The 24,598-nt window shown below is 38.8% G+C and overlaps 1 protein-coding gene across 1 annotated transcript; it reads left to right on the top strand.

Annotated features, from left to right (window-relative positions):
* The first annotated feature begins 911 nt into the window (after positions 1-911).
* On the top strand, positions 912-24,598 carry grap2a (GRB2 related adaptor protein 2a). The gene is made up of 8 exons (XM_063470864.1): positions 912-1,154; positions 8,449-8,591; positions 8,670-8,761; positions 9,510-9,629; positions 15,879-16,074; positions 22,010-22,099; positions 22,384-22,500; positions 24,029-24,598. The coding sequence occupies exons 2-8, from the start codon at positions 8,514-8,516 to the stop codon at positions 24,206-24,208; spliced, it is 873 nt and encodes a 290-aa protein (XP_063326934.1). The 5' UTR covers positions 912-1,154; positions 8,449-8,513; the 3' UTR covers positions 24,209-24,598.

Here is a 24,598-nt window from a genome sequence, read left to right as displayed (position 1 = left end):
AATATGTAAATGTGTGGTATGTTTCATAAGTTTTCAAGCATATGTAGGTGCTCAAAAAACATAAATACATACAAATTTAAAAAAAAAAATTTTTTTTGATCCAAATCTTAATGATGCCAAGATTTTCACTGGGAATTTATGACAGAAGAATAGCAGCAAGAGTGAAAGGGAAGGTTTACAAGATGGTAGTGAGAGCTGCTGGTCTGGAGATAGTGGCAGAGTTGAAGATGTTAATATTTTCAGTGGGAATGATCAGAAATTAGAACATCAGAGGGACAGCTCAGGTCGGACAGTTTGGAGGCAACTTTGGAGGTTTGGACATGTACACAGGAGGGTAGTGGATATCCTGGACAAAGGATTTTTAAGCTGGAGCTGTTAGACAGGAGGGAAAAGAGAAGATTCACTGATGTAATTCAATTCAATTTTATTTATACAGCGCCAAATCACAACAACAGTCGCCTCAAGGCACTTTATATTGTAAATTAAACCCTACAATAATACATACAGAGAAAAACCCAACAATCATATGATCCCCTATTAGCAAGCACTTTGGCGACAGTGGGAAGGAAAAACTCCCTTTTAACAGGAAGAAACCTCCGGCAGAACCAGGCTGATGTCGGTTCGCGACTGGTTGGGGTGAGAGAAGGAAAAAGGGGGGGACATAGTGAAGGAGGCAGATGATCTGCTGTGATGACTCCTAAATACTACTACTACTACTAATAATAATAATAATAACAATAATAACAATAACAATAGCTCACTGGTTTAATGTTGGGCTCTAATAAATAATAAAAAAAGCATGCTCTTCACCACACAGAGAGAAGACACGGCGGAACCCGTGGCTTTTATTTTGATAAGGTGGACTGAAGTCGGAGGGAAGGCGTCGCTCTTGGTGCAGCTGCAGCAGCAGAGCGAAGACCGCAGACTGCAGACGAACACTGAGCGTGTTTATTTCCCGTCTTCAGTCGACTTCATTCACTCTACTGACCCGTCGGGGAAACTTCATTCAGCACAGAAACAGGACTTTAATAAGATTTTTCCCCAATTTAAAAAAAGTTTAAAATATGCTGCTGCGCTCAAACTGCGCAGGGAGAAGCGGGCAGGCTTAGAATAAGCTCGTCTAAAGTTTGACTCGACTCCAGAGGGGAGGAAAGGTAAGCCGAACCACGATAAATATCAGAAATATTCAAAGCAAAAGCTGTCTGTTAAAAAGACTCAGGTCAGCTCCTGCTCACTGCTCTTCCTCTTTTTCTCAGTTTCTCACTTCTCCATCTCTCATGTTGGTCGCTGAAAAGGAAAATGTGTTTCTTTTAATTTAATAGAGATAGATTCCCGCAAATAAAACACAACAGCTCGTTCTTTCAGCCCTTTAAATTCAGTTGAATTCATTAATTAAGGCTGAACTCCACTTGAGGCTCTGACATCTTCTGGTTATTCGTCAGTGCCAGTAAACTCATGGTAGATCTTCACGCCTGAAGTAAGAATTTCTCGCATTTTCTGCCTGTTTCTCAGATCTATTTGAATCGGGTTGTTTGTTCCCCATTTTGCATGCTTAGAGTACCCCCAGCTTTGGGGAAGTGGTTATAAAAGCTATTGTTGGTGAGAAAGAAAGAGGGGCTGGGTGTACTTAGTTCATAACCGATATTAATTTATCAGACTTGTGAACAGCTGCCTCTCTGACTTCAGTTGGGTCAGACCTCATGTTAGAGGCCTGTTCCATCTCCTCTAATCGAGCTGTGGTGGTCACATCCTCCTCTGCAAACACTGCATGAAGCCTGTGTTGAAAGAATGAGCATCAGGAGCCACTTTCTCTTTGACAAATAGACTAAAAGTGGAATAAATTCCGTTTCTTCAAATGTGGAATGTGAATCCAACAGAACGTCCAGATGAAAAATGGAAGAAAAAAAGTTGTTAACTCAGTTAATATATGCTGCTTTTCACTTTTGGGTCATAAAAGTGGCTTCAGGTGTAGTAGGCAATTTTGCATCATGTTCTGCTGTTAATAAAGCTATTAAAATTCTCATTTTTTAAGTATTAGTTGCTAATTTATCAAAGGAAAACACAGAGACCCTTTGAAAAGTTAAAAACGGTTAAATAACAAACGTATGAAGCGTTATCAAATGAGAACATTTATAGAGAAGTTGTAATGTAATCACAGTGTTTGCAGCTAATTAAACTTCCATAAACTTGATGATGTTTTTTTCCAAATCATTGATCCACCAATCCAACCGTATCCTGTTCCCATTCTGACAATGATACCTCAACTTTGGGTATCTGCTGATGACAGTTACCATCTGATAGCAGGGTTACATTAATCAGCTGTAGTCCTCACTGGAAACGGGGCTAATATAAAACCGATTAAAAGCCGGTCTGCTTTTAGCTCAGTGTGAGTGTTTAGTGATATTTTAAATGGTCATGCTAGTTTGGCCTGTCCTTGCTCTCAGTGCCGCTGCAAGTGCACACGGAGTGGAGCAGACAGAGATAACTAAGGTGAAATCATGTCAATCGAGTTATTTTACTGGAAGTGCAATAAAGGTTTCCCAGCGAGCGACAAATAGTGACTCAGGTCTTTTGTGGTTACGTTTGCATGTTTGGCAAACATACAAAAAAGGCGGCGTCACGAGCTTGAAGCACCTTGTTACCTGTTAGCTTCCTCAGTGCTTTGTTATGACGTATGAATGATCCAGCTTACCCAGTCAGTACTGGATTAGTATCAAAGCTGCATCCCCAATTTAGACAGGCCCAAGGTGCTACTTTGGACTGGGAAATTTCACATTTACATTTTATTTATTTTTCTAATTTATTTTGAATTTTACTCAAGAGCTTCAGATACTGCACCACGTGGAAACTAACATTTAAGTGGTTCAGCTAAAGAGTTTAATCTAAATACGTATATGAATTTTGATGTAAAACACTCATTCGTTTAACATAAAAAGCAAAGGAAAGCGACACAAAACAGCTTTTTTGATGTTTTTTTAGTTTTGGCTCCTAAAAATGATAAAAAAAAAAGACTAAAAGCGAGCTTAAATGAACAACTGCTTATACATCTGATGCATCCTGTTACAGGGAACATATTCCTGGGTTAGCTAATAATGCTTCTACACTAGATTTAGTGAACGATTTTAATATTGTTGTGTCTGGTTTTACTTGGAGTTTTCCCATTCTGCAGTCCTCTTTGCTTTAACTACCTGTAACGATTGTACGCTGTGTGCTCTTTCTCTACATGTCTACATATTGAACTCCTTAATATCCACTGGTGTATATGTTGGGTTAACAAATTCATGTTTTACATTTTGGCCCTTTTGAAGCACTGATCATGATGTGCAACAGTTTTAAAAATGAGTAAATTGTACTTTAGTGGTCATTTTTAAGTCATTTTTCAAGTCATTTTTATTTACGGGCACACAACAAGCAATGCTGAGGAAAACCTTTATAAATATTAATCAATCTCCCACGTACCTTAAAGGTCCGAAAGTAGTGTTGACCCAACAGCGTTTAATTTATAACATCTACGTCTGAGAAGCTTAAAGCAGCAAATTTCTGCCCTAAAATTTTAGATTATAAAAATGATTTTGTTTGTTTTCGTCGTCATTGAAGATGATTGATACTTTCTTAATCAGTACCCATCAGGATTCCTGACAGATCAAAACCCAGTGATATATTTGCTTCATTACCATCCCAGCAAAGTTAAAGCTTTATTTTTTGAAACTTTTAATTCAGAGAAAGATGTCAGTGACTTCTGCACTGCTGGTGAAATCTAAGAAGTTTCAGAGCACCGGTCTGAACTCTTGCATTTGCATGGGTCGCTGCACAGAGGCAGTTTATGATGCAGTTTATGATGCAGGTGCATCAACATGAGAAAGACGCTTCTGAAAGTTGCAGTTGGTTGCTAGTACCACTGAACAAATGCGTGCAACCTTCTGTTTGCTTTTAGCATTTGGTAGATATGCTGAAAAGGACACTAATTAAGTTCTAAACTAATTCAGGTCAGCAATCGAGTGTTATTTTTAAGCACAACATGCTGGGATTTATCCAGTTTAAGCCTCAAATATGGAAACATTTAATGCTTGTGGCAGCTGGAGTTACTGAGTTTGAGGCTCTGAAATGCTTCTTTTTTCCCTCTTTAGTACTAAATAATGTGAATTTTTGGCAAAACATGGCATTTGAAACATTTTTATGCCACATAAAGACTAACTGAGAAAATAATCCTCAGATGAATCAGTCTTGTAAACCATGACCAAACTGGATACAGCAGAGATGACAACTTTGATGGTCTAAATAAAAGAGTACAGAAATGCTTTTAAGGCACATTTGAAACTGTACTAGCAAGCTCTAACCACAAAAGCCCTGGCTGCATACTGGTCAGCGTTTCAGCTGTGCAGCACATAACAAGGGGGTTTCCTGAAGCTGCAGCCTGCTTTCAAAAACAGCTTGAATTGCACCTGTTTTTTTTTTTTAATGGACAGTTAGTTTGATGAACTAAAATGAACCTTCATTAACTTTAACCTTAACTCACCTGGTTTATTCTGTGTTTAAAAATCCTTTTAACCATTCGTATTTAAAAGAAATTATTATTATTTTGTCAGAAATCAGCACGTCAGGTTCACTAAAGCAGTCCTCATTGCCACATCGTCGGTGTTGTTCCGAATATTTCATTAAAACATTTCAAACGTATACAAAAATCTGTTTTAGTAGGCAGCATCAAGCTTGCATTTGCACCAGGAACTACAGAGCAGCAGAGGTACAGTGTTTATATTTATGTGTCCACTTTTTGCTGTTTTTTAGCCACTTTAAATATTTACCCAATACCAATAATAAAAGAGAAATCTTTCAACTTTAGCCTAAGGAGCTTGGAAAGAAAGCGAGTGGACTTGTTTAAGTTTCTTGAAGACTTTTCACCGCTCATCTGATCTGTGGCTGTGATCAGCCGTCAATCCAAAGGTTTCAGCTATTTGTCTGTGAGTTTTACCCATCGCAACTCTACTTATTACTGAAAGAAGAGTTTTTCAACTGTTAATTCACAATTTTTAGCTGTTTGGTTACTGTTGTGTAATCTAAACCCGCACTGATACTGAATACACAATGAGATAGAAATGGTCAATGATCTCTCTGCCTGCTGGTGTGGTCCCAGCTCTGCTAACAAGAGCTTAAACTCTCGCGCTGACATCCTCAAATTTCTACGAAAGAGGCCGTGATACAGCTTCAACTCCTCAAACCATGAAATTCTCCAATCTCGTGAGACTGGATGAAACCACAAACTCTGTTTCTTACTTGTCTTGTTTAGAAACATCAGGTCCAATGTGTAACGTCCTTCAGTCTCATCGCTTAAATAGGAGCATATGTCCGACTTTTCGCCAAGTGTTTATCTGTGACTTTAAATGCTTCAGTTGTCTGTCCAGTTTTTTAGCTGACCAGTCAGATTATTAATGCGTAACACTTAGCTGACTTCATGGATTTTAGTTTACTGTTTGCACATTACTGCTTATTCATTACTTATCAGGAGTTTGAACCATTGTGTTGTAGCTAACCATTGCAAGATTTAATCTGTTGTTTTTATCCAAATCTTTCAAGGATTGGTCCATAACCTTAAGCTCATTATTTCAGGTCTAATTCTGTGACTTTTTATTGATGGATGTCAACTGTTTACCCATATCCTTAAAGGACTTCAGCTTATATTTCATGGCTTTTAGTTAACCATTGCAATCATTAAAATGGGATTTGCAGTTTTACAACTGCTAATCTGTGACTTTTAGCTATTCTTTCGCAGTTATTTGTCTTTTTTATTTGGCATATGAGCAGCAAGGCTTGCAAAGATGACTTATGAGTTGTGACTTAATAAGCTGAGACTTTTAATCTAAAACAATTCAGATATTTTATAAAAAAGAAATCAATAACAGGGTCTTTAAAATAATGAAAACTAAACAAGGCATTAACTGAACTAACAGACCTAATACAACAACACATGAGAAGAAGTTTAGGGTACTTTTCCATCACTTGCAACTCTTCCTCTTATCTCCTCCCAAGGCTATGAGAGAGAGGAAGAAGTGCGAGAACAGACGAGCTGAAGCTGCCAACTGAGAAATCCTTTGACTTTCAGCTAGTGACACTTTTAATGTCAGTTACTTGTGACATAAATGAATTCCACAAAACCTGTTTTCTTTTCGGATCAAGTAAACCTACAAATAAAATCATACACTGGTACCAGTTCTCTTTTTTTCTGCGCTCTTGTTGATTTCAATCATCATTTACCAATTTTTAAAATCTGGGTTATTCGTGCATTAGTTTTATCTGTTGCCATGATTAATTATGCTATTTCTTTTCTTATACTATTGTTATCTGAACCACATTGTCAGACTGTGTGACGCATGTGATTCATGTGAAAAATAATCAAAAATTAAGATGCGGCTTTGTGTGACACCACAGCACTTTGTAGCTCAACAAATGTTTTACTGTTACTTTTTCAGTTACGTCATAACGGTTTGCATATTCTGTTACGTGCATACATCACTGAGAAATGTGTCACGTGACTCCTCAGCTACCACCCAAGTACAGGACCCCCCGCCTCCCTTGTTTCACAATTTCCATGTCTAACCGTTATGTGTTGTGTAATAAAACTATTATAATATGACACTGTGCACTGTGCTCTGCGATACGACTAATTAAATATTAAATATTTTAACTGTTAATCTGTGATTTATATTTAGCTGTTAATTTGTCATTTTTAATGCAACACAATTCAACTGTTAGTCCATGACTTTAACCAAATGTTTGTATAGTGTCCTTGGATTTTTGAAAGGTGCTATACGAATCTGTTATTATCCTTCTTATTACCATCCTGTGTTTTGAATTAACTGATGCATCTGTCTGATTAAGTCAGCAGTTAATCCCTGATTTTTACTGGGATACTTTAGCTCTTCCATGACGTTCTGTTGAGTAAATCAACTGCTAATCCAGGATTTTGATATGGCTAATTAAGATGTTAATCCCTGTTTTGTATTTGTCTAATTCATATATTAATCATAACTTTTAGGTAAATAATTCAGCTTTTAGTCCTGGATTGTTATCTGACTATTTTGGCTGTTAATCCTTGACTTCAAAATAACTAATTCAGCATTTAATCCAACAATTGTACTTTTTTTAATTCCTAACTTTAGCTACACTTATTTTGAGTTTTTTTTCGTCACTTTTAGCTGACTACTTAAAATGTTAATTCCTGTTTTTTATCAGCCAAATGTAGTTCCAGTCTTTGGCTTTCATTGGATTACTTTAGCTGTTAATCCAAGGATTTACAATGATTAATCTAGTAAACTTTAACCTGTTTATTCACTGTTTTAGCTACACCTTTTTGTGTGTTGCTTCAGGTTACCCAGCTCCTCTATATTGGCTTTCACATACTTCCCTGGCACCTGCAAAAGGACCGCTGGCCTGGGATAACTAGTCTAATTAACAGGAACTGAAGTTTTTTACATCTGAATTTGAGTCAGTTTCAGACATCTGTTCATTATTAAAGATAAAAACCATTATAAGGGTTAAAGTTTATTTTAAGTCTGTGTGTGGTTTAGCAGGTGGCATTTGTTTGCTAGGTTAATATCAATATCGGGCATTATGCAGCTCTGTGTCTCTTGTCAGAACTGTGTAAGGTTGCAAAGTGCTCTACAGCTGCAATGATAGAGCCAGCTTTTTCACGAAAGCTTACCACATCCTTCACTTTGTAACCACAAACAAGTGAAGGTTTTATTCACGTTGGTGGGAAAATAAAATAACCAGCTGTGATGATAACTGCTGTCATGGGATTCAGATCCTTAACATTAGATCCACGTTTTAGAGCTCCTTAATTGGAGAATTGCATTTTCTCTAATACTGTGTTGACCCCTGTCTTCTCATCCTTTCTGTATACGTTTAAATAAACTGCAGGGAATGGAGAAGTGGCGTCTGCGTCTCTCCATAATGTAAAAATGGATGACAAATGAAGTTTTCCAGTTCCTGTTTACTCCTTGCATGTCATTCCCTTGTCCTTCCTTTCCATGTCCTATAAATGACGCGCTGTGTAGAAGTGTACCAGAGCCTAAGATGGTCATTTTAAATGTCTCATAAGAAATATTGAGTTCTTAGCACAAAAGGCTAAAAATATGTCGGCACTACAAGACTGAATGGTTTGTTCCAGGCAGAGGGTGCACACTGAAACCCATTATAAAATAAAATAAGTATCATTAGAGTTTCTCCTGTAGTCCAATTAGAAGTATATGGTGATGGAAGCATAATAACTAACATTTACATTTGGAAACAGCTTGAGCTCTTGTGGCTTCCGACAGACACACACCACACTATCAGTTTAAATAAAATGCTGTTATCTGATTTGCACGTTCAAGTTTCACTGCTGTCAGCTGTATTTTTACAACCTGGAATGTAAATCATAACTTGTGTTGGTGTTTGTCTTCATCCCTGCAGAAAAAGCCCTTCGCCACTTCTCCTTCACGTTCTTCTAAACCTCCCTGAAACTTCTTCCGACCTCAATGGAAGCCTCAGGAAAGTATGACTTTATCGCAACAGAGGACGAGGAGCTCACCTTCAGAAAGGGTGATTTACTAAAGGTCAGTATATGATTAGATAATGAAGGCATGTTTTCCATTTCCCCCGGCTTGACACATTTTGTTTTTGCTTTTGAACAGATTATAAACGTTGAAGGTGATTGGTGTAAGGCGGAGATGAATGGACGGGAAGGATTTGTACCACATAACTACATCGATTTCCAGATTCCGGGGTAAGAGAGGGACCTACAGCCTTGAACTACAAACAGATATCTTTTGAAAATCCAATGGATGTGTAAAAATCGTTTCTTTGTGGGGGTCTTGATCTGAGGCGTGAGCTGCAAATTGACTCACGATGCCAATGCTTTTACCCTTTGAATGGAAAATCTTTAGTGTGTGCGCGCTGACACGAAACAACAGAGGCGGAGCGAGGGGCCTGGTGGAAAAGAAGTGAAAATAAGGTTAAAATCAGTGTCGAGAAACACAAATGAATTCAGTTAAGTGTCAGAATTTTTGCACAAAATGCTGTGAGAGCTTGTAGTAGGGTTAGAGTTGGGTTAACATCAACTCTTGTATGAAATTTAAATGCCCTGTTTGGCTTAACCAAAGGGAAATTTATATTTTTACAAGATAGTTTAGGGCCAAACGGCGTGTAAGAGACTTGATTTGAAAGGTTCTGTTGTTTGTGAAACTATGGCTGATTGGCTAAAACAGAGCATAACCCTAACCCGGGCAAACATGTAAAAGAAGCAGCAGTATGGCAGACAAACCAAATGATTTAGGCAATTTTAGCTTTTTTATTGTTGTGAGACATTGAGCTTCAATGGGATTACAGGTATAAATAAAGGGTAAATAAAAACGACTAAAGCAACATTGGTTCATTCTTGGTTTTAAACTTTTGTAACAATTCCTGGCTGCTTTGTGCACGAGTGTGAGTGACTTAATTTAGATAACCAGCAGCATTGTGGCCTCTGTGTGCAGGTGGTTTAAGGAGGATGCCAGTCGCAGTGCTGCAGAGGACATGCTCAAGTCCAAAACTGTCGGGGAGTTTCTGATCCGAGGGTGCCAAACCTCCCCGGGGGATTTCTCCATTTCTGTCAAGTGAGTAAAGCAATGGGAAGTCTTAAAGTTTGGCTCACAGCTATATTTAGGCTGAAGCTAAATGCATACTCTATCATGCCTATGTGCTGATGTTCAGCATGTTTAACTATGCTTAGTCAACATCTGGTTTGACAGTTAAAGGGGAAGTAAACGAATATTACCGAGTCTCTTATTCTGTTTGTTCAGCTCTTTGACAGCATGCTAGGCATATTAGTACTTCAGCGTCTTCAACCAGCTTCAAACTGGATATACGTTCTTTTAGTTCATAAAACAGTAAAGAAATATTTTTACATTTGTTTCACATATAGACCAGACGGGGCTAGATCCAGATCCAGAACCATATGGTGTTGTTTTTCAAGAAGAACTCATCACATAACCTGATGTTTTAGCTTCTTTTTCTTTAAAAATGTAAACTGAACGTCTTTGAATTTGGATAAAATGAGACAATCGAAAACATCACTTTGGATTTCTGATTACCTTTCTGCTCTTTTTTGACATTTACTTGATTTTTAATGATTAATTCAAAAAAAATTACTAGTTGCACCATGTAATGTGTTATAAAAATTGTGCTATAAAAATCAATCACAAAGCTTTTCATTTGGCTCAGCGGTGAAAGTCTGCTGGTATCTCGTATTGACCGGTTTTATGTGTCATGTAAACGAAGGGAAGATGCTAAAGTTTTGTTTATGTTATGCTTCTACGAAGCGGCCGACTCCAAGTGAGAGCCAATCTCCAAATACTGTTAAATGATAACTTAACAGTGCACCTTCTAAATATGGTCTAAGAAACTAACATTGTAAAAACCGTAACTCAAAATAATATGTCCAGAAACCAGTGGGTGATGATGCTATGTCTATTTTATTAATAGTTTATGGTTTCAAGCTAAACTTCCAGCTCTGTGTGCTGTTTGAGTGTCACGTGAATGGACAGTGGTAGAGACCAGTTTCACTCTCATTCAAAAATGCCGAATCTTGGGTTTCAGTTGAAACCAAACTTCCTTTTTCCAACTTTGGTAACTAATAAACACCAAGATTTTGCAATGGATGGCACCAGCCACAACACCGAGGGGTTATTTGACCACACTGTCCTTAAAAACAGATGCGTATTCACTATGTAAAGAAGATTTATATAGGGACTTGCAAATACTTCGGATCTTAAAGTGTTACAGTGATTTCGTTAACCTATCCCACAACCCCCACTGCTCCTGGTAGCCATTTTGGTTTGAACCATAACTGGCTTTACACTTTCAAAACTGTCTCTTTGGTCCAACTACAGTTCCCATGAAACAGGCCAATCGGATTAATATAAAAGTACGTTATATCTGCATTATTTCTCCCAGCCAGCAGAGGGAGACTCGTCTGTTTGCGAAAAGACGAGCTAATGAAAAAAATAACCATACTTGTCACTTGAACTATAACTCCAGTGAACATGTTTTTGATGAGTTCATGGTCTCAGTTGCTAGTTTCAGGTCTTATTTCAATACAATATGAGGTTAATTTTGTAGCTTAACCTCATAAATCAGAGTAACACACACAAATAAAACAGAGTATCCTTTAGGGCTGTGCTTTATGTGCGTCCAACATAGACATAGCACCAAAAGTGTCAAAATGAAATAAATACATAAACAAACAGTTAATTAAAAGTGTTATTAATTAATTGTGGATTTACTTTATTCAAAATCCTATTCACTGTGGTTAATATGGTACTGCATGCTGTGCTGCATGAATTTATTTTATCTTTAACCGCACCACCAAAGTCAGTGGGCGGGACTAAAGCTGCTCTAGTCAAAGCCTTGCTTTGCTTTTGGTCAGTGTTTGTTTTATACTAAGTATAAAGAGTTTGAGTTTTCATACTTGCTCGTTCCTGCGTGACAAGTACAGTCAGGACTGGAGGACAGCTCAGAGTGAGACGGCAGGTTGATAACGTCTGACACTTGGTAACACTTGTGCACAGCTTCACTGAGTACTTTACTGCCTTTCTAAGCCTCAGCCATAAAAGCCTAATGGGGTATTGTCGTCACCCTGCTGGGTGGGCGTGTGGCCAGCCAGGCGACGTGGACACCAGAGTTTGTGAATGCGATAACTGGAGATTAAAGCGACTGATACCATCGGTGTATCTACTAGAGATGGCACGATACCACTTTTTTATGTCCGATACCGATACCGATATCATAAATTTGGATATCTGCCGATACCGATATTAATCCGATATAGTGTGTTTTTTAATCAATAAAACTGTTTTTTTTAATATCTTGCTGCATTTTGTATAAGTTCATACTCAAGTTTAAATAAACAACAACACTAAAGCTATTCTGTTATACCTGTATGTAAAAAATACACTGCACCCAAAATATTTCATAGTTCAGCAATACTGATCAATCTAATAAACTTAAACCTACTCCATCCTTCCTATTCTGGTATTTTAAAAAGTACTTAGCAGAAATATTAAGCAACCTAACTAATAGGGTTGCAAACTCCCAGCAAAAAAAAAAAATAGGGAACCACCCCCACCCTCCACCTCATGATGCTTAATCGACGTAATCAACTTTAATTTGATGCAGTGTGAAAAAAATGCACAGAAATAAATTATTTTTCAAGAATAATTAAATATATTCAACATCTTTCTTCTACAGAATTGCAGACTGCACAGATGGTACTTTCCCAAAGGAAAAAGCACTATAGCTTACTAGGGTATATTAGACTTAACAGTTACTATATACAGTAATGACTTCTATACATTTTACATCAGATTAAAACTTTGGGTGTAAGATTCAGATAATTATTTATTAAAAGCTAGACATTTTAAATGAGAATAAGAAAGATAAGTATGTCTTTGTGCCCCCTTTTCCCTGTTAATGCCCTATCGGCCCCCCTGGCTAAACTTTGCTAGATCCGCCCCTGCACAGTTACCAGCCGTCAGCTAGAAAAGGATCCTGGTCTAGAAAGTAATATTAAATAAATTCTAACAACAGCTTATCAAGGTTAAACGTGCTGCTGTTGTTCAGCCGCTGGTTTCCTCTTTCTGACGCAAAGTGGGCCAAAAACAAAGAAGAGAGACGGACTCGCGACAGAAAAGCCGATCAGCTGATCATTAAGCAGTTTCACGATTGAAGTAGCAGCAAGAGAGGGAGAGAGAAGAGGCTCCATATATCGGTTGTTAAGCTTAACGTAGGTGCGCTTTACAAACATTCAGAGATGAACTTACACACTTGCTTTACTTCTCTCTGGGATAACTTCCTCGGAGATGAAATGCTGGTTTGCTAGCGAGGCTACAAATACACACAGCCGCTCTATCACGTGAGCACACTGCTTCGACGTGCTACGGTTATGAGCCGAGTTACGTCGTGTCGCAAGTTTTGTGAGGTGCTTTTTTGATATTTAATGGATCGGATTACATTTTTTAATTTCTCGCCGATATCCGATCCAGTAATTTAGGTCAGTATCGGACCGATACCGATACGTAATATCGGATCGGTCCATCTCTAGTATCTACTAAAAATCTTGGATGAGTTCGAATCTCGGTGACCTTGACCTCAAGGTGAGAGGTCAGAGGGAAAGTTTTCTGAAAATGTAAACACAGTTGATATTTGGATTAAGAATTCATTTAATTAATTCATTATGTATTTAAAACATTTTTTATTTACAGTTTTAAAGAATTAATATTTTGGTGATGTATTTATTTATTTCATTTTGGCACTTTTGAGGCTGCACAGTTATTCATGTGAGGCTGCTGTATAGTTTTTTCCAGCATAAAATGACACACAAAATCTATGTACTTCGTTTATATCAGGGGTGGGGAACTCCAGGCCTCAAGGGCCGGTGTCCTGCAGGTTTTAGACGCGTCTTTGATTCAACACAGCTGATTTTAAATAGCTAAGCTACCTCCTTAACAGGTCTTGAAGTTCTCCAGAGGCCTGATAAGTAACTAATCATCTGATAAAGCTGTGTTGACCCAGGGTGATATCTAAAACCTGCAGGACACTGGCACTTGATGCCTGGAGTTGGACACCCCTGGTCTATGCACCCTGTAGACCAAAAAAAAAAAACCAGTCAAGAAAATCACCAAATTGACATTTGGATTGTCTGAATCATTTTAATGTGCTTGTGCTTAAGAAAATAATTAGGTTGTTTTTAAACTGCAAGTGTGATAACATCTATTAAAAGGTCAGTTAGAGTTCCCTAATATTTTGGCGTTACAGTGTCACGCCCTCTGAGCTCTTTCCTCCTTCGCTGGAGATTCTTATTTTTTATCACCAAAGGCAGCTGCAGAATAAACAAGTGAGGCAGAGGTGAAGTCAGTTTATCCTCTCGTGTCCGCTGTCTGTCAGACCACCAGCGCAGATTATTCCTTTTAGCGCTCTGATTACAGGATCCGCCGGGACAGTTTGAAAGACTGTCGTGCCGTATGTTATTTATAACACCCGTGCAAAATATCTCCAGTCCTAAATGGTTTCAAGACTCATGTATTTTAATTTGTCAGTAACCAGTAACAGGTGCTGTCTTTTAGTATGTCCATGGGTTTTTAATGTATACAGTTGTGGTCAGAAGTTTACGTACACTCGTGCTCGGGCATCAATGTCTTGGTGATTTGGGGCTTTTAATGATTTCTTTGAACTATTCGTTTTCCAGGTTGGAATGACTGTACCGGAAACATCTTTAGTAACTGTAATAAATGTGATTTGGGTGCACAAGTTTAAGTTTATTGTTGATTTTCTCCAATCCACACAGACTCAAAAGTATACTTACAGGGACATTCAGCCACACTAATGTTTGCTTTAATCTCATTTAGCAAGTTGCACCTCGACCAGACTCTTTTCGTAGCTTCTGGCATAATTATTTCTGGATATTTGACCATTGTTCTTCGAAGAATTGAAAGAGTTTCTTCAAATTTGTTCCAAAACCAGTTTTAATGTGTGTTTGGGATCATTGTTCTCTTGGAGCACTCAATCTTACCCACGTTTTAACTGTATAGTAGTTAAGTTCATTATTACATCCATGTTGTGCAATGTACCATTGGCATTAAATTAGCACCAGAGCCTGATGCTAACACCACCGTGCTTCACAGTTTGGAGAGTTTTCTTAAATTTGAAAGCCTCAGCTTTAGTCATCCAAACATAATTTGGAAAGAAACTGAAGTTTAGGGGACTTCAGCATTGACTTGCTGTAGATCTCTGTATGACAGCAGACTCTGTATAGTTGGGCGGTAGTTTTACACTATAAATTGGCTGCTTCCTGGGTGTTGGCTGAATTTTTGTTGTCATTTGCTCGAAGCAACACATCACAAGCACTGTACATACGGTGCCGTATGATTCATAGTGGTGAAAACGCTGGTCACACTTTAAATAATTAATATCCACACTTCAAGTGCTCTTAGGCCTGTTATGTGCCTTGAGTAGAATTATTTTTTTACACTATATAAGTTGACCCACTTATGTGCTGAGGGAGTTTTTGTTTGATGTTGTAGTTTTGTGCATCGACCAGCAGAGGACAATCCAGATAAGGAGAGAGGAACCAGTGGGATGAAGGAAACAGGGAGTCGTCTGTTATGCATTCGCTTTAGAAAAGAATGAGAAGCAGAAAAAAACCTTAAGAAATTAAACAAATTTCAACTCCTTCTTTCAGGGCACTGTTTTATAAGAGCTTCTGACCAGGATTAGTACATCAAGGTTTTCTCTTTATAATAAAGGGCCACGAAAGACTCTGTTTACTCAATTTTATTTCAGTTAACATCATTTACACAATCACACATTTGTTTCAATTTGGAAGTCTGATATGATCAAGGAGAGACCTTTCAGCCTTTGTCTCCAATCCAGTTTTAAGACCTGATTTACTTCAGTTTGGTCTTTGCTGCATATAAATCTGGACAGAAGTGGATGTGATGGATGTGATTCGTCAAATTAGTGTAAAAGTATAGCCAGACTGAAGCTGTATGAGGGGCGAAAAATTTATGTTTTACCACTTTTTAAACCTTTCCTTAATAAAGTCCAAGAGTCTTTAAGTCTGAAAACTGTAAATAAAGTAATTTTTGTTCCTTATTAGTACAAGAAAGGCTTCAAGAATCTGAAGGTTCAGTCTACTTTTTAGTTAAATGAATAGAAGCCACTTCCCACTGAGGGGAAGCGGTTAGTTCTGACCCTGAAATGTTATCCACATAGTGTTGTGTAATTAAAAATGACCTTTTGATATTTAGTAGTTATTTAGTCTGTGGGCCATGGATAGTAAAGATGTAATCTTTATCTCTTCTCCTCAGACATGAGAATGACGTCCAGCACTTCAGAGTGATGAGGGACAACAAAGGCCAGTACTTCCTGTGGCAGGAGAAGTTCACCTCCCTCAACAAGCTGGTGGAGTTCTACAAAACCAACACCATCTCTAAAAGCAGGGTGATTTACCTCAACGATGGCAGCCTCAACGACAGCAAAGGGTTCCCCTCCCCATCCCAGCCGGTAACGCCTCGAGCATATCTACAGAAATCAAAACCTGATTATAAATTTTACATTTTGCAGCAAGCATACAGTAATGTGTCACACAGAGATAATGGGATAAATGATGTGACAGTTTCTGTGGTATTGCAGAAGGTCAAACCACATTTCAGGTGTCAGGTTCTTTTACAATAAATTTGCAAAAAGATGACGTGTTGAATTTCAGTGTAATGAGAATTTTTTTTCTAGTCATACTGAGAACATTTTTAAGAAAGACTATTTGAAGCCAGCTCTGCAAAATCAGGGAAAATCAGTCTTTAATAGACTGAAAACATGACTGATAACTGATAAAACTGATAACCCATGATGATAATCTAAATGCCAAACACTCCAACGATGACATTTTCCAAAAGAACATTTTTACATGTTGATTGCAGAGAAGCTTTTGAACTCTTCTATTAAACCTCTTGACCTTTAGAAGAACTCTCAGAGAAAGTCCTGGGCCAAGATGGGCAACGTTAACCAAGCATGCTTTTGTTTTTCGATGGTAGGATAAGCTGGAAAAGCCTAAAAACAATACTGTGCAGACAGAACTCTACACACATGGGTCCCCAACTGGCTTCAAATCATAGACTGTGTATAAAACATGATGACACATGAAGGTTACGGAGCTGACATTTAGAAACCTCAGCGTTAGTGTGCTGGATGTGGTCATGCTCGTTTTTTGGAGCCAGAGGTTTCTATATTTGGACATATGAGTTTGTTATGCTAGCAAATTGGACTCAGAGGTACCTGCTAATTGTGTTAAGGCTAATAAAATATGAGCTAATTGTGCTAAGGCTAATACAATATGAGCTAACTGTGCTAAGGCTAATAAAATATGAGAATTAGCTCGGCAGCTATAGCTAATTTTAAACACTAACTACCTTTGAATGCACAGTTGGTATCATGGAGAAGCTATCCACAAAGACCAAAACTGCTTTATTGACCACTCTGTAAAATGTTTATTTCTTCTAAAGCTGGACTTGGTGACATGGGACTCTATGGGGACCCACATTTGGGGGCAGCCTTAATTGGCCATTAGAGGAATTGCAGTTTTCATGCACAGACTTCATAGTTGCGCTCTAGAATTTGCTGCTTTGGTTCAAGCCTCTTTGTAACCACTTAAGCCACTGTGTTAGGGGTGCAGGGGTGCAACTGAGACTGAATCAGAGATATAAATGTGCTCAGTTTCACAATGCCTCCCTTCCTATTATTAATAGAGGCCTGTTAATGTTGAAGAGATGCTGTAAAAGTGAAGCACCTGAATGTGAACGAACATGCGAGGAGGATTATCTGAACCCACTGAAAAAAGCAGAATGATCACTTTATCACTAAAGCTAAGCTGTAGGAAAGCTGTAATGTTTTAAGCCTGTTCAGGCAGAGAGCGAGCAGGAAATACATGAAAATAATAGAGTATGTTTTTAGTTTATGATTAACTGATAAAAAGCAGAACTGTGACCAGTTGCCCCCCTTGACTGATCATGTAAAAGAGTGTGAAGAGGAAATGAAAGCTAAGAAGGTGGTTTAATGTGAGCATATCAAAGTGATGGAGGGAAACTGTAAAAATCCTGAGAAACTAAAAGCACCACGCAAACCTCTACGTGTCTTATTCGAGACTTTGAATTCTGCGTCTTTCTGTTGGTAGAGATTTTTTTTATTAAATACGAAAATATGTGGACATACACATTTCCGAGTTCTGGGTTGGATGTCGTCAAAGATTTCGCTCCATGTTGACATGATAGCATCACACAGCTGCTGCACATTTGTCGGCTGTGCATCCATGATGCAAATCTTTAGTTCCATCACATCCCAAAGGTGCTCGATTAGACTGAGATCTGTTGACTGTGGAGGTCATCTGAGCACAGTGAACCACTTTGAGATGATTTGAGCTTTAGCGCGTTACCCTGCAGGAAGCAGCCATCAGAAGACGGGTAGGCTGTGGTCACAAAGGGATGGACAGGGTAATACTCAAGAGGACTGTGGTGTTTAAACGATGCTCAGCTGGTACCAAGGGGCCCAAAAGTGTGCCATAAAAATCATCATCACCACCAGCCTGAACCATTGATACGAGGCAGGATGGATCCATGCTTTCAGGTTTGACCCTACCATCAGGATATCGCAGCAGAAATCAGAAATCGCAGTTTTTCTTTAAGTGTCAAATTTTGGTGAGCCTGTGTAAATCGTAGCCTTAGTTTCGTGTTATTGGCTGACAGCAGTGGCATGCAGTGATGTGGTCTTCTGCAGCTAAATCCCAACTGTGTTAAGGTTTGCAGTGTTTTGCATTCAGAGATGCTTTTCTGCATAAATTTGTTATGAGTGGTGATTTTAGTTGCTGTTGTCAGTCTGGTCATTCCTCTCTGACCTCTGACAACAACAAATTATATTCTGATGCTCTGTTTGAACCTCAGCAGGTTGTCTACATGCACTTGTTGCCATGTGATTGGCTCATTAGATATTTGTGTTATAAAGCAGTTAAGGAAGTTTATCTAATAAAGAATGATACATTTTGGACAAAAATTACGCATACAACAACACTTGCCTCAGGGCAACTGTTGTTGTATGCGCACAACAACACTTGCCTCAGGGCAACTGTTGTTGTGATTTGGTGCCATATAAATAAAAGTGAATTGAGTTGAACTGAAAGGGAAACCAAAAAATGTTAGCTGGATGTTTTTTTTTTTTTTTAATTTGTTCATTTCAGGCACAACAAAATACATATATTGAACATAAAGTGCACAAAAACAAAAAACAAACAAACAAAATGTACCTGAAAAGGAGTGGGATGAAGAAAACTTATTAAATCCCACCCCTATATTCACTCATCAACAAAAAACAATAAGCTTCCCGCAGCTACGCCCATCGTTGCAAACCAAACAAACAAAACCAAGCAAAACAAATAGAACCTTCATAACTGAATACAGAATATATTAATTATAAATTGCGTTACCACAGGTAACAGGCAATAATAATTACAAAGTAACAAACACACATACATATATCTACACACACGTACATATATATACATACATACGCACACACTTTTTTTTTTTCCCCTTGGAATCCATACCAGCAATGGTAAGAGAACAGACATTACAGAGCACACTGAAACCATCATTGATTATACTGTGACCAGACCAACTGTTTGTAGAGGAATTTAAATCTATGAATATTTTTGCATTGTTTCAGTTGTAAACTCAAACTGTTCCAGATTTTCACACCACATACAGACACACAAAAACCTTTATAGCAGGGGTCGGCAACCCTAGGCACGCGTGCCACAGTTGGCACGCGAGGTGTTAACTGATGGCACGACCATAGCTGGACTGGCCATCGGGCATACCGGGCATTTGCTCGGTGGCCCGGTGACTTTTTTTTTTTCTTTGTAATGGTATAAACAATGAAAGGTGGTGGATTGGCCAGATGCTGTGTAAAAATAACTCAGTTGTTTGGTGGTGGCTATGGCGGTGCTTCTTCAGATTCAGTAACATTAGCAAGTGGTGGAGGCCAGCAGGTGGATGAGAGAAAGGGGAGGCAGGAGGAGAGCCCCGAGGCAGCCGCCGGTCCGAGTGTCAGGTGAACTGAACTTCAGGTAAGAAGTTATGACCTGCAGTCTATCTGGGTCAGATATAAACCAAGTTTAGGTGGAGTTTATTTTTGTTATTCTGACTTTTTACAGTCAGTTACAATAACACGTACTGCGTACTAGCTAACATGACGGAGTTTCTATACAGCTGGGTGGGTGCTATGATGTTACTGATAGTGAACTTTATTTTATTCATAAGCTTAGTTAGTAGAGTTGCCAACCGTCCCGTAAAAAGACGGAATTGTCCCGCATTGAGAGAAAATATTACGCGTTTCGTATTGAGTTGAAAAGGAACACAGTTTGTCCCGGACTTCAGCTAGAATGGAAAAAGACACAAAGCTGGAGTTATTCTGTCGTTACGCTGCACAGCTGCCTCTTCTGCTCTCATTCTCTCCCCCTCTCTCGCCTGTTGCTACTTCAATCATGAAACTGATCAATGATCAGCTGATCGGCTTTTCTCTCTTGTTTGTTTATCGCCCAATTTGCGCCAGAAAGAGAAAACCGGCGGATGTCGCGCTAAACAACAGCAGCACGTTTAAGCTTGATCAGCTGTTGTTAGAATGTATTTAATATTACTTTCTAGTAGCTGATGTTTGCTGGAGCCACAGCTGTAAAAGCTGCTGGTCATGATATCGGTTTGGATATGTGGTGAGAGGGAAACATAAAGATGAAACCATGAGATGTCCTTACTGAATCATCAGAGCTGAACAGGTGATGGAGAAACAGGTTTACCTTTTAGGTGACATGAATGAGTTGAAGTTATGAACTGTTTCTGAGAGACAAATAACACCAGGATCCTTTTTTTTATGTAGCTGACTACCCCTGCTTTACGGGTTGTTCGAGTTCTGGGTAATTTGAATTCTCCGAAGCCTCTCACATTATAAGCCCTTTCTCGAATTTCAAATATAGATTGTAAATTTGCAGGTAGAAGTTTATTAAAGGCTTTGTATAAGATTATGGATGTATTGTAATTAACCAGATCCTGGAATTTAAGTAACTTTGCCTGAAGAAAGAGTTTGTGAGTATGATCTAGATGACCAGCCTTGTGAATAATACGCAGTGCTCGTTTCTGTACTGTGACTAATGGATTAGTTGTGTTTTTATATGTGTTTCCCCACACTTCCACACAATATGTAAAATATGGAAGAACCAGGGTACAGTACAGAGTACGAAGTGCATCTTTATCAAGGTATGGTTTCACTTTGTTCAAAACTGCGAGGCTTCTGGAAATTTTGGTTTTTATGTGTCTGACGTGGGGTTTCCATGAAATTTTGTTATCAATTACGACTCCCAAAAATTTGTTTTCACTCACATTATCAATGGGTACACCTTCTATAATAATTGGTAATTCTATATTATATTTTAAATTACCAAAAAACATTGCTTTTGTTTTATTTATATTTAATGATAATTTATTTATATCCATCCATTTTTTTATTAATTTTAGCTCCCTGTTTACGGTCATTACAAGATCAGTATAATCATCGCTACTGAAAAATATGTTGGTATCATCTGCGAACAGTATGAGTTTAAGTACTTGAGAAACATCAAAAATATCATTTATGTAAACATTGAAAAGTTTTGGTCCCAACACTGACCCTTGGGGAACACCACATGTAATACCAAGTTTCTCTGAATGGTAATGCCCTATGCTAACATATTGTTCCCGACCCGTTAGGTAACTTTTTAACCAGTTACCAGCTTTCCCTCGAACACCATATCTTTCCAATTTATCCAATAAAATTGAGTGATTGATTGTGTCAAAGGCCTTTTTGAGATCAACAAAAATACCAACTGCATATTTATTTTTATCCAATGCATTAGTAATTTCTTCTACTGCCTCAATTATCGCCATTGAAGTGGTTCTTTGCGTTCTGAAACCATGTTAGTTTAACCTTTGGTAATAAGTTCTTCATTGATCAACCTCTCACGTCTACACTGAAAGCTCAGTAATGTTGGGTCCTATGATGAAGGAAACCGATGAGATCAATAAATTTTGGGATACTTTTGAGAATGTAATGCACTTGTTTGTTTTACTTTGAAAACAATCAAATTTGAAAGCAGCTCATGGTAAAACTGTGCGTTCTGGTTGTAAGAACTTGTTAATTTGTATTTATGATGTTACATAAAGGTATAAAGATGCACTTTTCTGCTTCAGTCTATTTTAGGAGCTTAAACGTAGACCCATATTACATTACCTGCGGTTGTTCTTGCTTTGAAGTCTCTTTCACTGTACAAATCAATCATGCATAAGATGAAAAAAGTTAGATCTCTGAACATAAATAGAAATAAAAACTGTATCTTATCTTCTTCCTGTCGGCTTCCTTCCTGCAGGTGAAGAGGGGGAGTTTGCCTGAGCAACGTGCAACACCAGCTTTCAATACGGCTCCACGCCGATCTTCAGACCAGAGTCCCAGCTCGATGGTATGAGCTACAGCTTTTCTTCCTCTCAGCTCTGAAGTCTCTGATAGCAAATAATGTGCAAAGGTTTTAGCCACAAAGATAACAATAGGTTCTTTGTAATGCGCTGCTTCGCACAGAATTTTAAACCAAGTGCAGGAAACAGAAAAGCAAAATCTAATTTGCCTTTAAAGAGTCGAGACCACGCTATTTTAGGCGGGGGTGGTCATAATGTTTTGGCTCATTGTTCTGTGTTGTACAATAAGCAAAAGCAGGAACGTAAAGTGTGTGTTGCTCTCTGCTTTAAGGGCAGAAGACCCGAGCTGGAGGCGCGAGCGCATACGATCGGCCACACAGGAAGAAGCAGTCCTTCTACTTCGGCTCAGCCTCTGAGACGCACCTCTGAAACCTTGCCTCTGCCTCAGGTCAGCCCCGCCATGCTTTGATGCTTACTGGCTGTGGTAAACACAGGAAACTGTAGACCAGCTAACATCATGTTGATACACTGCGTTTAGCCGGGTGACATCAGCGTTTATTCTAAACTTCAAATAAGACAATATGAAACGAACTAGGTCACAGCTTTAAGATTTTAATAAAAATAATGACTGTTAGGAACACATATCTCAGTACTCGGAATAAATGGTGACAAATATAAACAGTTGTGTGAAAACTGAGCTTGCAGAGCCATCTTTAGCAGCAGCAACTTGAATTATTGTTTTCTGTATAACTTTATCGGTCTCTCACATCGCTGCGGAGAAAATTAAGCCCACTCGTCTTTACAGAGTTGCTTCAGTTCATTGAGGTTTGCGGGCATTAATTTATGCACAGCTTCTCCTGTAAGGTTGCACCACATTTCAGTCAGGGCGAGGTCTGGACTGGGCTGTTGCAGCACCTCGGTTCTTCTCTTTCAGCTATTCACGCAGCCGTGTCATTGCGTGACTCAGTTTGAGCCAAGCTTTAGCTATCAGGCAGCATCACATTTGACTCGAGGATACTTTGGTGTACAGAGGAGATGTTTGTGCCGATAACATGTTTGGTTTTGTGCATCATGGTCAAACATCTCCACTTTAGCCTTATCTGTACAGCGGATGTCTTGTAGTTTGTTCAAATGTAACTTTGCAAACTTAAGCCATGGTGCCATGAAAAGTCTTTCTTCTGGCATCCCTTCCAAACAATCCACACTTGTTCAGTCTTTTTCTAATTGTGCTGTTGTGAACTTTGACCTTTAATATGCTAACTGATACATGTAAAGTCTAAGATGTAGCTTCTTGGGTTTTTAGCTGTTTCTCTGAGCATTGCTGACCTCAGGGAAAAGTCCGTGCACGCACCTGCATATTTCAGACCAGCAGCCAAAATCTCTGCTTTCATTGAAGTGTTGTGCCTCGCCAGTGATCAGTAAATCAAGAGCATTTGATTAGCCGCTCCTGGCAGCCGCTTACCCTCTTAAATCCTGTGCAGTCGTTGTGAATGTACTCTGCTTTGTCCTGAGAAAATGTTCTTTTTCAGAACTGCCTTTACATAGAAATGAAAAACACGTTTAAGCTCTATTAAAAACTGCAGTCAAATCAATTTACACCCACTCAAAGTGTCGCAGTCTGAAGCCACACTTTGCTTATTTTTGAATAACAAACTTTGAGTATCGGTATCAGGATATATCATAGTTTCAATAAACTGCACTGTCTGTGATGTAGAGGAACAGAAACAGAAGTATTTGGCAGTCTGGATGTTTGATCTGTTTTCTGGTAATTCAGTGGAAAAAGTTTTTAAAAAGTGCATTTGGGTAAACTTTAAAGGCTCATTTCACTGTATGGGATGTGTGGCTGCTAAAGACAAGTTACAGGATATGACTTTTTAGCTAATGTTAAAATGCAGAAGTCACAAAAAGCAGTCCAGTAAAGGACTCTCACAGCTGTGTCTGTCAGGTATTGATCACTGTTTGGTTTCCACCTGCAGAGACCATCCACGCTGCAGGTGAAGGCACTCTACAAATTCACCGCAGAGGAAGACGACGAGCTCGAATTTTCCGCCGGTGACATCATCGACGTGCTGGATAACTCCGATGCGTCGTGGTGGAAAGGCAGGCTGAGAGGATCGACTGGGCTGTTTCCCGCAAACTACACAGTGCAGCTGTAAGGAAACGCCACAGGCGATGATTTTAAAACGCCTGTGTGCGTTCAGACTCGATCTGCGGCTGCGTCAGCTCTTGATGGGTTTCTGAACGTGAACCAGCAGGCTTCTGTATGTGCTGCGTGTCAGCCTCCTACCAGAGGACTGAGGCAGTGCAGCTTTATTTACAAAGGAGCAGAGACACCTGCAGGAACTTCCTACAGCTCCCACATGTTCACCTGGCACACAGGAAATGCTGCAAATGATGCCTGAGGAAGTTGTTTGTATCATGACGTGTCCGTAAGCATGTTGTCTGAATGCTCGCTGGCCAGGCTGCTGATGAATGGACTGTCTGCTCATTTTTGACACATTTTTATCAAAAAATGTTATCGACTTTTTAAATAAACTTTTTTTTAT

The sequence above is a fragment of the Pelmatolapia mariae genome, linkage group LG4 (assembly GCF_036321145.2).
Source record: "Pelmatolapia mariae isolate MD_Pm_ZW linkage group LG4, Pm_UMD_F_2, whole genome shotgun sequence".
NCBI lineage: Eukaryota > Metazoa > Chordata > Actinopteri > Cichliformes > Cichlidae > Pelmatolapia > Pelmatolapia mariae.
The sequence above is the reverse complement of the archived record's forward strand: the minus strand, read 5'-3'. Positions and strand labels throughout refer to the sequence as shown.